The sequence below is a fragment of the Taurulus bubalis genome (genome assembly GCF_910589615.1).
Source record: "Taurulus bubalis genome assembly, chromosome: 10".
NCBI lineage: Eukaryota > Metazoa > Chordata > Actinopteri > Perciformes > Cottidae > Taurulus > Taurulus bubalis.
The window spans coordinates 16,129,304-16,142,728 of NC_136598.1; the positions used below are offsets into that span (position 1 = coordinate 16,129,304).

Below are 13,425 nucleotides of genomic sequence, written 5' to 3' on the forward strand. Positions count from 1 at the left end.
TGTAACATCAGCAGGGATGTGAGGTCTGGGCCTCTCCTTTAACTGGTACAAAAGGCCAAATTGAGGGATAATTGTTGCGGCCCTCAGTTGATTCTAAACTTAGAGTTGGGTTTGTTTGTATTGGTGCTGCATCTCCTTTCTCTCACTGTGTGTGTTTTCTTCTCTGTTCACATTTGTGTATCTCTGGTTTCGTATTTGTGTGTACTGCACTGTACTGTGTACTGTGTACTAAAATATTTTTCAAAAAATTCATTTAAACTTTGTGATTCTGTTTCGGCCAGCAGAGAAGGCTTAGCAGGCCCTGTCGGCCCGCCACTGGTGTACTGGTGTTATTTTTCAAGCATGTGCAACCATGCATGCAAGTGTCTTTCCCTGTCAGCCTGAGTACATCTTAATGTTAGCATTTGGAAATGTTTTAGAACTTTGGCTGCATGCTATGATGTCATCATGTTATGGGAATTATGTTTATTTGACGTTTTAAGGAGAGATTTTCACACCTTGTTCGGATATATGAGGTTGAACAAAGTTATATGGCTAATATGTTGCTTTTCATAACTGGTCAAAAAACCCAAGCTTGACACAGTAACACTTGAAAGTCTCGCTCTCCTTCTTTGACTCTCTTTCCACCATCTCTGTCAGTCAGCAGCTCTGCACTGATAGGTTAATAGGTTAAAGGTGTATATAGCTCTTTAGGCTTTACTGAACGGTGTGTCAAGTATAATTAGCAAAAGACAACTATATTAAAATGATCAATCAATTTGGCAACTTATTAAAATAAATGTACTTGCTGGAAAATGTGTTACAATAATGAAGTTGCTGCAGTCAGTCCTGCTCTTGAAACAAAAAAGCTGCTATGCTAATCATACCACCAGGGAGGTACTTTAGCCCCAGGTATGCAATGTTTGACATTGCAGTGATTGGTAATGTGCCAACATAGAATCTGCACTGACATAGAGGCAAACAGCAGAAGTAACCCGCGTACCGTAATACACAGAGGACTATGCAAGAAAGCTCAAAAGCACATGTCCCAAAATGTCAAACTACTCCTTTAATAGTAATTATTTGTGGGTAAAGATAGCCAAATATAAGTATCCAAAAGTTTGCATAGGTTTGTATGATAATACAGTAAGGTCTAACTTACTTCATATTTTTGTGTTTTGTGTTGTCTTTTTAAGACAGTTACATGCTTCAGTGAGATTGGTATTGTGGCAAGAAAGGAGAAGCTTTATAATTATTGTAATGTGATGCATGTATTGTGAAACCACATCATTAGGTAAGTAATCATTCTGCAACGTATGCTGTAGTGGGACAAACAACAAACAACACAATATTGTGAATAGCACAGATGTATAAATAGACTATTGGCATAGGGTTCAAAAGCATAAAACAACTCACGCTAGATGGGATACTTGTCCGGAGGACAGCAAGAGCCCTTGGAGTTGCACACATGAAAGCACACACACACATACGCACACAGACACAGTCCCTCCTCTATCGCCCTCCTTCTTATCTCCTCTCTTTCTCAAGTAAACCAAAAAAAAAAGAAGTCAGGCCACTCAGGCCTGACACTTCTCCACATGTTCTGCAGAAATGGATTTGTTTCATTTACATATTACTGTATTGGGAGAGTAGGTGCAGCTTACTGCTCATATTTGGTTTTGTTTTATCAATGCATCCATGTGAGGATGCTTGCATCATTATGACACCCATTTGGGTGACTTGGTCAGATAATGAGCTTTTTGTCTGCGATGGAGTGTGGTTTGTGTGGACGTGTGAGTGTGCAGGATGTGTAAGGCTTAGGTGTATGCTTGCATGCATGTGTTGCCATGTATTTGTATGATTTACGTATGGACAAAAACCTGCTGTTTCGTAGCTTGAAAAGTACCCAAAATGGAGTTTGGGACAACACGTGTGCTGCACTGCTCTGTCTAATCAGATGAAAGAACAGGAAACAGTCAGTTTGAGTCAAGTGTATCCATAAGCAGTGTTCTGCATGTGCACACACACACACACACACACACACACACACACACACACACACACACACACACACACACACACACACACACACACACACACACACAATGCATGCACACATACTGAACCCTTCCAGAAACTTGCACAAGCAGCTCTGTTCTTTCATGATGCCAAACTTCCGTTATATGAAAGCCCAAGAAATCCTCAAATTATTTTTGAGTTTCTATGCAAATTCAAGAAAAGATTATGTCATCAGACTTTAATCAGCTATATTTTCCTTTATTTCTCAGCTCTGAAGATATGTATAGCATCTTTCTTTTCTTTTCTTTTGGTTTATAAGTCCATAATGTTACTGTTTTGGTTCACTCCCACCATTCACATTAGCATTGTTTTAAGTAAAACATAAAACATGTTAAACTTTCTGTGCACTACTTGCTCTGCACCAAACAGCAGACAAACACAGTTAGAGACTATTAAGTAGGGTTGGGTACTGGACGTGTTGGCACCGGTTCCAACACATCCGGTACCTACCAGACCGAAAAGCAACGCAGATTTCGGTGCTTTCTTCCGGTGCCTGAGCCGATTTAAATACTTTTTTTTTTTACACTACTCTGTAAAGTTGCTCGGTATATAGATACTAAAAAGGTAGCGCGGTACCGGTACGTTAAAAACGATAAGATTTTGATGTATCGATACTATTAAAATAGCGCGGATCCGAGCGCACTCCTCTACTCTTTGTTGTCCACCTGCATGCAGAGCGGGGCTCAAGGGGGCGGGGCTTCCAGCGCTCACACAACACTCACAGCGCGCGCACACAGAGATCGCTGCAGACACGAGCACGAGCTTTTGAACGTCCGTCCTCGGCTTGCTGGAACAAATCTCTCAAGTTGATATGAATGATAACGTGTAGTCCAGTAAAGCAGCAGTTTGTAGAATCCGACAGTGTCTGAGTTCTGTTGCACACGGTCCCCATCAGGCCACCTGATGCTTGTGACTGTTCTTTTTTTAAATATATATTGTTTATAGTTTGAAGTTAAAAGGTTTAAAGCTGTAGTTTGAAGACAAGTGTGTTGCGTGTGTTTATTTATTTATTTATATGTAAAGTATACTTTAAACAGTTTATATATTGTTCAATTTTAAGAAAAGGAATTTCCTTGGTAATAAAAAAAGTATCGGTTCAGGCACCGTTTAGGCACCAGTATCGTTTTAAGAGTATTGGTTTTCACCGGTATCGGAAAAAACCCAAACGATACCCATCCCTACTATTAAGTGAAAATAATAAAGTCTTTAGTAGCTAAAAACCCAGATATTTCCCTCAGGAGTAGGTGGAGACCAAATCAGAACAAAAAGGAGAATGAATATTGGAAGTAGATTCATCAGGCTCCCTACTGATGGCAACATGTTCTACATATAACATGTCTATGTTGTGCTCACAACTTGTTTCTGCTACTCCCAAGCGATCTAAAAAAAAGCAGTGCAGGTTTAAGTCACATTATTCTTGTACTTTGTACATCTTGGCTTACTCACCTTGGAGTAAAATTATTTAACCCTGCAGATTCAAGAAAGACGCTGCACGAACCCACCAGGATCTACTTGATGAAAACAGAACACTGACACTTTTCTTTACTTTTTGTAAATTTGCTTCAAATATCAACATATTTGAATGGAAACACAACTTGTGTTTCTAATACTATACAAAACTGTAAAAAACTGTTCGTCACCCTCATCTTGTAGCATCAGTTGTCGGATCTTGTCACAAACATATAAGGCAACAGGCTGTTAAATATTCATAACATCAACCCTTTCTATATAATTCATTGGTATTTCCTGTAAGCCGCCACACCTCACGTCTCTTCATCTCGCACCACTTATACTGCCACACCAGGTTGGACCGTATATTTGTTCTGTTTAAGTGGGATTTGTAAAGCACAGTGGTCCTGCTGTGTGTGTGTGTGTGTGTGTGTGTGTGTGTGTGTGTGTGTGTGTGTGTGTGTGTGTGTGTGTATGTATGTGTGTGTGTGTGTGTGAGTGTGTGTGTGTGTGTGTGTGTGTGTGTGTGTGTGCGTGCGTGTGTGTGTGTGTGTGTGTGTGAGTGTGTATGTTATCCCAGTGGATCCCAGTGATTTGTAGATAGCTAGACAAAACACATTGATAGAGGGTCAGTCAGAGGTGGAAGAAGTGGGAGGGAGACGCACAAGAATGGAGAGACTGTGTGCAAATAAATTGGACTGAGACCAGTGGTGAAGCACAGGTACATCTTGTGATAAAACATCTTTCCTTTTCTCTGTCTCTTCATACGACGAGGTCACACAGTACCATGCAAATAAATAAAGAAGCAGAGTACTCTGAACCACATCTCCTGTAATCGCATATATCAGGGGTTCCTACACTTTTAGTGCCAATGCCCCCCAAGTTGCATTAGCTTAGACTTCTTTAAAACATTCTTGGGAATACAAGGGCCTATGGCCAATTTAAAGAACCTTTCAAATATATGTATTTACCTTATAAATTCATTAATAATTAAATGTCTAGTTCTAATCTTAAATTACACCATTCAATTTCAATGTTTGTTTTCCATTAAAAGATTAATACCGCCAAGCTAGCTAGCAAAATATGAGCAGCAGAGTAGCTTCTTGGCAGGCACAGACCATTGCAGAACAACTCTGATAACGATAATAATCCTAGACACATACTTGCACATAACTTATATACAAACTGACACATACTGACACAAATTTATATGCAAACCATTCAATGTGAGATATGGCAATGCTCTTAATTTCTTATATGCTAGTCCTTTTCTGGCCTTTGACGACCTAAGTGACACACACACACACACACACAGACACACACACACACACACACACACACACACACACACACACACACACACACACACACACACACACACACACACACGTACACCGAGGCCACTCTCACAGACCTGATAAGCAGTCCACAGATTCCTGAAGGGTTAGAAGACACAACTTGTCATGCTATCATGCTGCTGACGCAATGCTGCCCAATAAAGAGACTCTTTCTTAGCTTGAACAACAGGGACTGACTGGATGATGAGATCCAGCAGCAGCAGCAGCAGCCCGTATTAGGCCGGGCGACTGGGTCAGTTCGGAAGAGAAGTTTGCAATTTATTTTCTCCCAAAAAAAACATAGAAAGGTCTTGGAAAAAGACACAAGAATAAAATGCATAGTTCATTATTATCTTGTGAATTGTCTCTCTGTTGCCATACATGCACATACAGACCTATAAAGAGCGAGTGTGCCTCATAAACTTAAAATGAACTCATAAACAACTCCTAATCCATCATATGGTAACAATTAGGAAGAGACAGAGCTAGACTGTATATGTGTGGTGCGGGTTGGGGTATTGCATGCGTGCATATTAGTGTAATCTTTATATTTTCTTGTTTAGCAAAGCTTTTTCATCAAATAAACTGGAATACGTAAAATCCCATACCTTTGGAATGATTCCACAGAGCAATTGTGCATTATTTGCTAATTAAGAGACAACCTATAATTGTTGAGGTCTCTGCTAAATGTTTCCTCCCGGAGGAAGACAAGTTAAATGTTTACATTTGTGTCAATCATAGATTGCTGTACGTGACTTCTGGAAAACATAAATCATCTTAAATCTGCAAAACAGCCGTCTCTGCATTCCTCATTATTTAAAAAGTGATGATGTAACTATATACCAGTGGATACAATACCGTACATCCTGTTCATCTTGTCGGTTTGTGGACAATCAGTGCTGCCTTGTTCTCTCATCGTAGTGCATTGATGTATTTTGCTTCACTGTAACAGATCTCAGGCAACATTGGTTCTCTATGACGTCCACAGCTTCCTGTATCACTATTCAGTCAATGTTTCTTGCATGAAAGACTTCTGCACTTTCATTCCACTTACAATAACCAAAGCCGTGATGAAGATCTTCAAAGTTCTCAGTGCAGATAATGTTTAGGACAGGTTTTATGTTAAGCTTTTTTCTAGACTTGTCAATTCACAAGGTAGGTTTGTCTTTGTCACGGTAAATGATTTAGTGAGAATTCAGTGGCTTTGCTTCAAATGTGAAATGCTGTTTTTCTCTCTAAAGGAAAGGAAAATGTTTTCATGATCAACAGGCTCTGCAGACTTTCTTCATGCTGTCAGTTTTGCGTCCCGTGTATTTTCAGCTGCTCAGAGATGGCAGATGGTGCAACAAGCAAGTGAACGGCACCACAACACATGTTGGTGTCGAGCCAAAAGAAAGATGACATGATATATTCCTGCACTTCTTGCCTAGATGGACCAGTTACTCACTCACAATTACTTATATTTGAATTTGAATGATGATAAAAAAAAAATGATAAAGAATTAAAGCAATACAATCAATATGTCCATTTCAGGAAAATTACTTCAACAGCAAATAAGTGCACAAAAAAAAGGTTGCAGATATACTTTATTTCTGCCTTCAGCTGATCATAGTTATGTCCACAAGCACACCTTATGATTGGCTCTGTATGTTTAACTAATGCAACTTTTCTAATTCTCCGTATGGATGTTTGAATGGGCATCAACATACACAGTACAGTATAGTACAGAGAAAGTGTCAGAGCAGTATAACTTTTCTGATGTTTGGCGAAACACAGAGGGGTGGAGGAAAAAGTGAGACAGCAGTCATCTCAATGCTGCATAGCTCACAGAGACAAGTCACAGAGACGGTTGAAAAGTCCGAAAATTACAACATGAAAACAGAAAATTCACCCTTTCAAAATTAATGAAACTGTTCAATATCAATATTTCCTTTGTGCAATAATGTAGATTCAACTTTTAAGTTATATTTAGAACTTTAACTTTTTAATAATTTATCATAGGCCTAACTTTCTTTTTTTTCTTTTTCTAATGCTTCTTGTTATTGCGAATGAGAATTTATATTTACTGTTCATTTGATTTTATATTATTTATATTATGTACACTTTTTACTTATTTGTTAAATGTTCAAAGCAAATTAACACATATAAAATGTAACAAAATGATTGTAATGGTCTATTCATATTTATCAACATGAATCAGATAAGTTTATGACAGTATGGCAATACTTGTTAAACCTGTGCAAGATTGTTTCGTTTGTTTTTCATGGACGTCCGAATGGCGCGTCACTTTAAATGTTGCTGCTGCTGTGGAGCGGCGTCACCTTCTTTCCTTGAAAGAAGATAAATGTATCCTATACTAAAGTAGCTAGGAAAGGAAACATTGAAGTACCTTTCTTTAGCATTTAGAGAATTTAAACAGCTCTTATCATGGCGGCCACTTAGATACTTCCAGGCCATTTCATTCAGTTAGGAACCTTTCTATAAGGCAAAAGGACTTTTCGACCGCAGCCATAGCACCTTCTCTCCTTTCCTTCTCACCTTTGCACATCTAGACGGGTTCAGCCAGAGTTACAACCTGCAGTCTCCTTCAACAAGCACAAACACAGGCAGTCTGTTGTCCCTGGTAGCCAAACAACTGGCCAGTGACGTCTTTCCAGCCCAGTGTGTCAGAACATGACGGATAGTTTAATGAGCACATTATCCCAAAAAGGTTATGACAACAGGAACACATTCTACAATGTCTAAAAGCAGAAGTTACACATGCAGCAGTAAGAGGCTGTAAACTTTACCCATGTGTATAGCTTGGAGGTAAACCAAAAACAGTCATACACTCAGGTTTGGTTTGCATTTTTACAGCCACAAAATAAAATATAATGATGTGTCACTGCAATGTGTAACCATGCATTGTGCGTATGTTTATGTGTGGGTGTATGCTTTGGAAATCCTTGGCTCATTAGCAGAAGTTAGACAAAAGCTTTCTTTAACCTGATGTGTTTCTTTTCCTCAGCAATACATTGATTTGAACATAAAGCCTGACTTAAATGGTATAAGAGAAACTAAATTAAATCAGAATCCACTGAAAATGGCCTACGACCCTGGACGTTCCTCCTGGTGTCCTTCTGTGTGGTGTGGACGACATATTTAATGTGAACGGCCAGATCGCCAGAGCCCCAAGGTCTCAGTTAATCATGAAAAAGCTTAATAGTGAAGCATAACAAAAAATTTAATCTGTTATTATTATGAGTCACCCCATCATTTGGAAACTTGTAATTCAAGCTGTTTTATAATACTATTTGTGCTCATGATTGAACCTGGTGTACTTATTTTAATCTTTGTTACAATAAATAGAAGCCATGTGTCCAGAACATATTTGGAGTTTTATTTTTGAGGGGTCTTTGTTTTTTAACATAGCATATGCCTGGGTTGATAAGGTCAACATTTGTGAATAACTGAACTGCTTTTGCTACTCCATCACTTGCACCTTAATATAGTCACATTATGCAGTTGTCATGCACATGAGGAAAACACATTGGGATTTCACCTTTTATGACAAGTATTTCAGATGCATCTTTTATCTGTGAAGCATGCTATATCAGTTCAACTGATCCTGGAGAAACACAGCAGTGTCCCACAGATCAGAATGGGATATACTGAACTACTGCAAAGTCCAGAGGCTATTGTCTTTTTAAGCTTAAAAGAGCAATTTACGGCATTTAGAGCATTTATGTAGAAGCAAACAACTAATTGCTATGTCAAGATATAGTGGAGTAATGTCTACCTGAGCAGAGAATAAAGTCGCTCTCCCTCTGTGTGTTATATCTGACCTTCTCCTAGCTTTGTTGACATAGCCAGTCCCGACACACTTACTTTTAGTGCATGTTAGTGCATGTGAGCATGCACCACTGGTTAGCTCATGGCCGCCGCTCTGCACTGTTCTCGTATGGCGGTTACAGCTGATAACGCCGTCCCGACCATCGCCGTCCCTCCGGTTCCCTCTCAGGCAAACACTGTTTGCTCCGTCAGCAAGACGGCAACGCATACATTTGATGACAGTATAGCGCAATGTCTCTATCAGGATATCCAAGAGTGGTTGTGTAAGCGAACCACATACAGATAAGCTGGTGAAGGCCAAAAATGAAACGCACACACTCACATCCAGTTCTCTTCAAGCACTTCACAATGATAGATGACACTGTTACAACACTTCCTTAGTACAACTGGAGGAGTGTGTCTGGACAACGTCTCTGAGAGCAAAGGTCGATGGATGTTATTATCATGGCCACCTTTGCCAAAATGTGGTTTACATTGTGTTCGTGCTGATGTACTGCAAAGACAGGGCTGAACCCTGCTAGAGCCGGCACGGACTGAGTCCGCTTCTTAATTGCACCTGTGGGTTCCAACAGCTCATTTCTTTTCTTTGAGATGGTTGAGTTGGCGTCTGACTTGTAAACAGTCCGCGAGTACAAAACAACTATGTGTCTGTCAGCATTCTTTGACCTGTCAGAATATTTGGATTGTGATGTGGACTGTGCTGTTTATCACATTGAAAGTTGTCATCCAGTATAAGAAAATATAACTAAATAAAGTTAAAACTCATTTGGCATTTTGTGCCCTACGTTTTCGTCTCTCGACCTCGCTGACATGCACACCTGGTTTTTCCAGAGCTTGAATCAGACTGAACAGTTTGTACTGGCACATATCCACTGTCCGTTGTAATGGGAAGACTCAAACTGGAGATTTATGCACTGATTGCACTCAACTGATTGTACTGACCCTTGTTGTGTAACGCCGCTGTATTTAAAACACTGTTCCTATGTTTCATCATACCTCAAACTACTAATGGGGGAAACAAGAAACCAAATACGTTCTGGTGCATATATTGGCGATTCATAACAATATCAATGTACCTAGTGTATTACACAGATGTTTTTCCTCTAGGGGCTTTACAGTCTGTACAGACAGTCTGTACAGAATACAACACCCTCGGTTCACATGAGGAAGAGAAACGAATGAAGGATCCCCTACCATTATAATATGGCAATATAGTGTGTGTGTGTACAGAGTAGATCAACATGGTCAAATTAGAGTATAGACAATTGGGATGACAAAATAAACATATAAGAATATCTATATACAGGAGGACATCCACATGACATCCACTCAGTAATGGAGACCCGGGAAGAGGATATGCACAATATTCATACAGATAGGAGAAAGGACACAAATACACATGGGAGAAAGAGAGACAAGAGGATAGGTTGAATCTCCTAGAGGACAAAGATCCATATCCAAAACATCTGGAGTTACACCGACATGTAGGAGAAAGAGAGGAGGTCCCAGGAAGGCTGATGGTCCAGCACAGGAAATGAAGAGAGAGGACAATGAGGGAGAGAAAGAGGCACACAACTTGTGCTTATGTGACACAAACAAACAGGGTTAGAGAGATGCAGTGGTTTTCAAAAATGTACAGTTTTCTATTTGGGAGGACGAACATGGTCTATACGTTATGGTTTAACAGATTAATTGAGACTGAGACCGACTCGCAGGAAAAGCTAATAACCGATACAAGGTCTTAAATACTCAATGAATGCATGTGATGAAATAAAGAGATCAGAAAGGTATAAAGGGGCGTGCCCATGTAACATTTTGAAAGTTATCAGACGTCTGACTTGACATTGGAAGCCAATGGAGGGAAGCTAAAATTGGTGTTGCCTTATTTTATCAAATGTTCTAGTTTTAGTTCAAATTCTAGCTGCAGCATTCTGAACCACTTGAAGACTTTTAGTGCGGGCACACGACAGTCCTGACTACACAGATGTTCCCACAACAGATTTATACTATTTAGTTGACAGACTTATGAGATTGCAGTGCATCATTTTAAATCCTCACATAAAATGTAGGGCAAACAGGTGAACTTGTCCTCGGCCATTCTGCCACACAGGAGGCAGAGGATGATGTGATTTAGGATTTTAATCCAGGAAAAAAATACATATATCATGGGTAGCAAGATGAGTATTACTACAGCTGAATTCTGCTCTTTGTAGGACTGTGCATCTCATCTTATGGTGTGTCTGTTTTGTCTGTCTGTTTATGGTGTGTCTGTTTTGCCACGAATGACCACGAATGACCAAAGTGAAATAAATCGCTTCCTGAAGACAGATTTCTAGAAAGTTTTGAGTACAACCTGATCCTGATAAATTATCTAGTTTTAAGTTCCGTGGTAGAATGTTATTTTTAGACGTTTAGGTCTCTTGTCATATTTATACAGTGGAGTACCTCCAAAATGCATTACAGGATTAATATAGTTAATACACATTATGGGCTGCTCTCTTCCAGAACAAGCCTGGAAATCTTCATGTAAACATGGCAACCGTCCACTGTGAACTGAGTCACATCAGCCTGCAGAATGAACAAAAACAAGTGGAAGAGCTGAAATGTGATGGAGGAATCACCGGAGTGACACACACACGCACACACACACACACACACACACACACACACACACACATATATATATATATATATATATATATATATATATATATATATATATATATATATATATATATATAAACACAGACAAAAAAAAGTCTAGTGGCAGGGGAGAGAGAGAGAGAGAGAGCGAGAGAGAGAGAGAGAGAGACTATGGGGAGGAGTGGAAGCAGTGGCCTAGATGTGTGAAAAGCCAGGGGTTACTTTTTTGGTTCACTGGTTGTTGACCAGAGGCAACCCAATAGCAGACCAAATGTAAAGGGAAAGTTGTGAACCACAAAAGTTAAAGACAAGTTGTGAACTTAATTTGGCAAATTTTAAGTTGATTTAACTTCTCTTTTTTTGGAGGCATTCGTCACTGACCACTGTGTTTCTGTTTCTGCCGGCGGCGCACATAACATGCCCGATGATGGGAATCACACGATGAGACGCAGACACAGAGACTAAAGCTGTTATCCTCCTGGACGTTCCGCTTGACTGACAGCGATGGCCTTGGAGGCGGACAGCGACAGAGGTCCATCAAGAAGTGCTCATGAAAAATATCCCCGGGCAGCGCTGGAGCGCAACGGCTACGTGAAGACATGTGTCACCCCGTTGCGCCGGGACGCAGGGAGCCAGTCGTGGCTGAGACTCGCTGTGACATGGACTTGCCGAGGAGTGTCGTCTGCGCTCTGCGTCGCCTCCGTCTCCGTTACCCTCGCTCTGCTGCTCAGATTGGTCGACTGGGATGCGAGCAGCGGCAGCAGCAGAAATAACAGCGGCTCCGGCTCTCGTCTTCATTTCGCGTCGGGCTGCGCTGCGGAGCTGCTGTTGACTGTGTGCTACTGCGTACCCCCCGTGTTTACGCTCGTATGTGCCTTCTTCTGGGGCGGGCTGTATTTGATTCGCTGCGGGGTGCTCGTCCGCACAGCGGTGTTCCTATTAGCCGTGTGCCACTTTGGCGAATCCGCGGCGCAGTTCCTCCTGCGCGCCGCCGCCGAGGAGCAGCTGCTGTCCCACCCCGCAACCCTGGTAGTCCTCGGCTGCCTGGGCAGCGGCGCTCTGCTGGTCGTCAGGCTGCGTCAGGGAGTGCTCATCATCGTCTTCATTAGCGTCATCAGGGCAGTCTCTCTCGTCTCTCTGGGCAGATTCCGGGCCAGCTGGAGACCCTACCTGGCCTACCTGCTGGGACTGCTGGGGGTTTTGCTTGCGAGGTATGCTGACCGGCTCCTGCCGGCCCCAGGGACCAGCGGGACGGGGTGCTGTGGCTCTGTGACCGGGGCGAAGGAGGAGGACATCCCTGTCTTCAAAAGGAGACGGAGGTCCAGCTCCATATCGGCCTCGGAAATGATGGCTCACACTCAGAGCAACAGCAAGTCCCACCGCAGGACTTCGCTGCCTTGCAATCCGCGGGACCAGGTAAGACATGTCCGGAAGTCCGGAAGTCTGAACCAGAGCACGACGGATTTGTTTTTGATTCGCTTTTGACCGTTCAGATACTTAAATAAACGCTTTTTGGTCTCTTTTGCTGATGGCATGTGTGACACCTTTACGCGCGTTTCCTTCATGGCAACGGGCAAGCCGAGGTAACACAGATCGTAATAACACACTTTATGATGTCGATACTAATTATGTATGTACTTCAAAGACATACATCTACACTTTTCAAGACCCAGCTTAGTATTTTTGAGATTTACACGCTTGCACTGTCTTTTCTCTGACACTGCTGTTAATGCAGTCATCGCTGCACGGTGCTGTGTGTGTGTGTGTGTGTGTGTGTGTGTGTGTGTGTGTGTGTGTGTGTGTGTGTGTGTGTGTGTGTGTGTGTGTGTGTGTGTGTCTGTGCTGATGATGATCAAATGCATGGTGCAAATAGCTTCCCAAGTCACTGTGTGCCTGAGAGAGCGCGTGTGTGAGTGTGCGCGCACACATGCACAGGTGTGAGGTTACATGTGCATATTTTGAAGTGTATCTTATAAGAACCCCCTCTTATGGAGCATGATTATTACAGTATCAGTGGAAATAAAACACACAGAATAGTCACAGTTATATTGTATTGGCTATTTAGATGTGTATACAGGTATACGTTTTTGTAGACTGAATGCAGCAA

The 13,425-nt window shown here is 41.4% G+C and overlaps 1 protein-coding gene across 1 annotated transcript in view; it reads left to right on the top strand.

Moving 5' to 3' along the window:
• Positions 1–11,822: 11,822 nt before the first annotated feature.
• Positions 11,823–13,425, top strand: part of LOC306742316 (cGMP-inhibited 3',5'-cyclic phosphodiesterase 3A-like) — a gene marked incomplete at both ends in the record, with an annotated part of 44,420 nt that continues 42,817 nt past the window's right edge. Inside the window, one exon of the mRNA XM_079224672.1 lies at positions 11,823–12,734. Within this exon, the coding sequence (XP_079080798.1) occupies positions 11,823–12,734 (912 nt within the window). The remainder of the gene's footprint in view (positions 12,735–13,425) is intronic.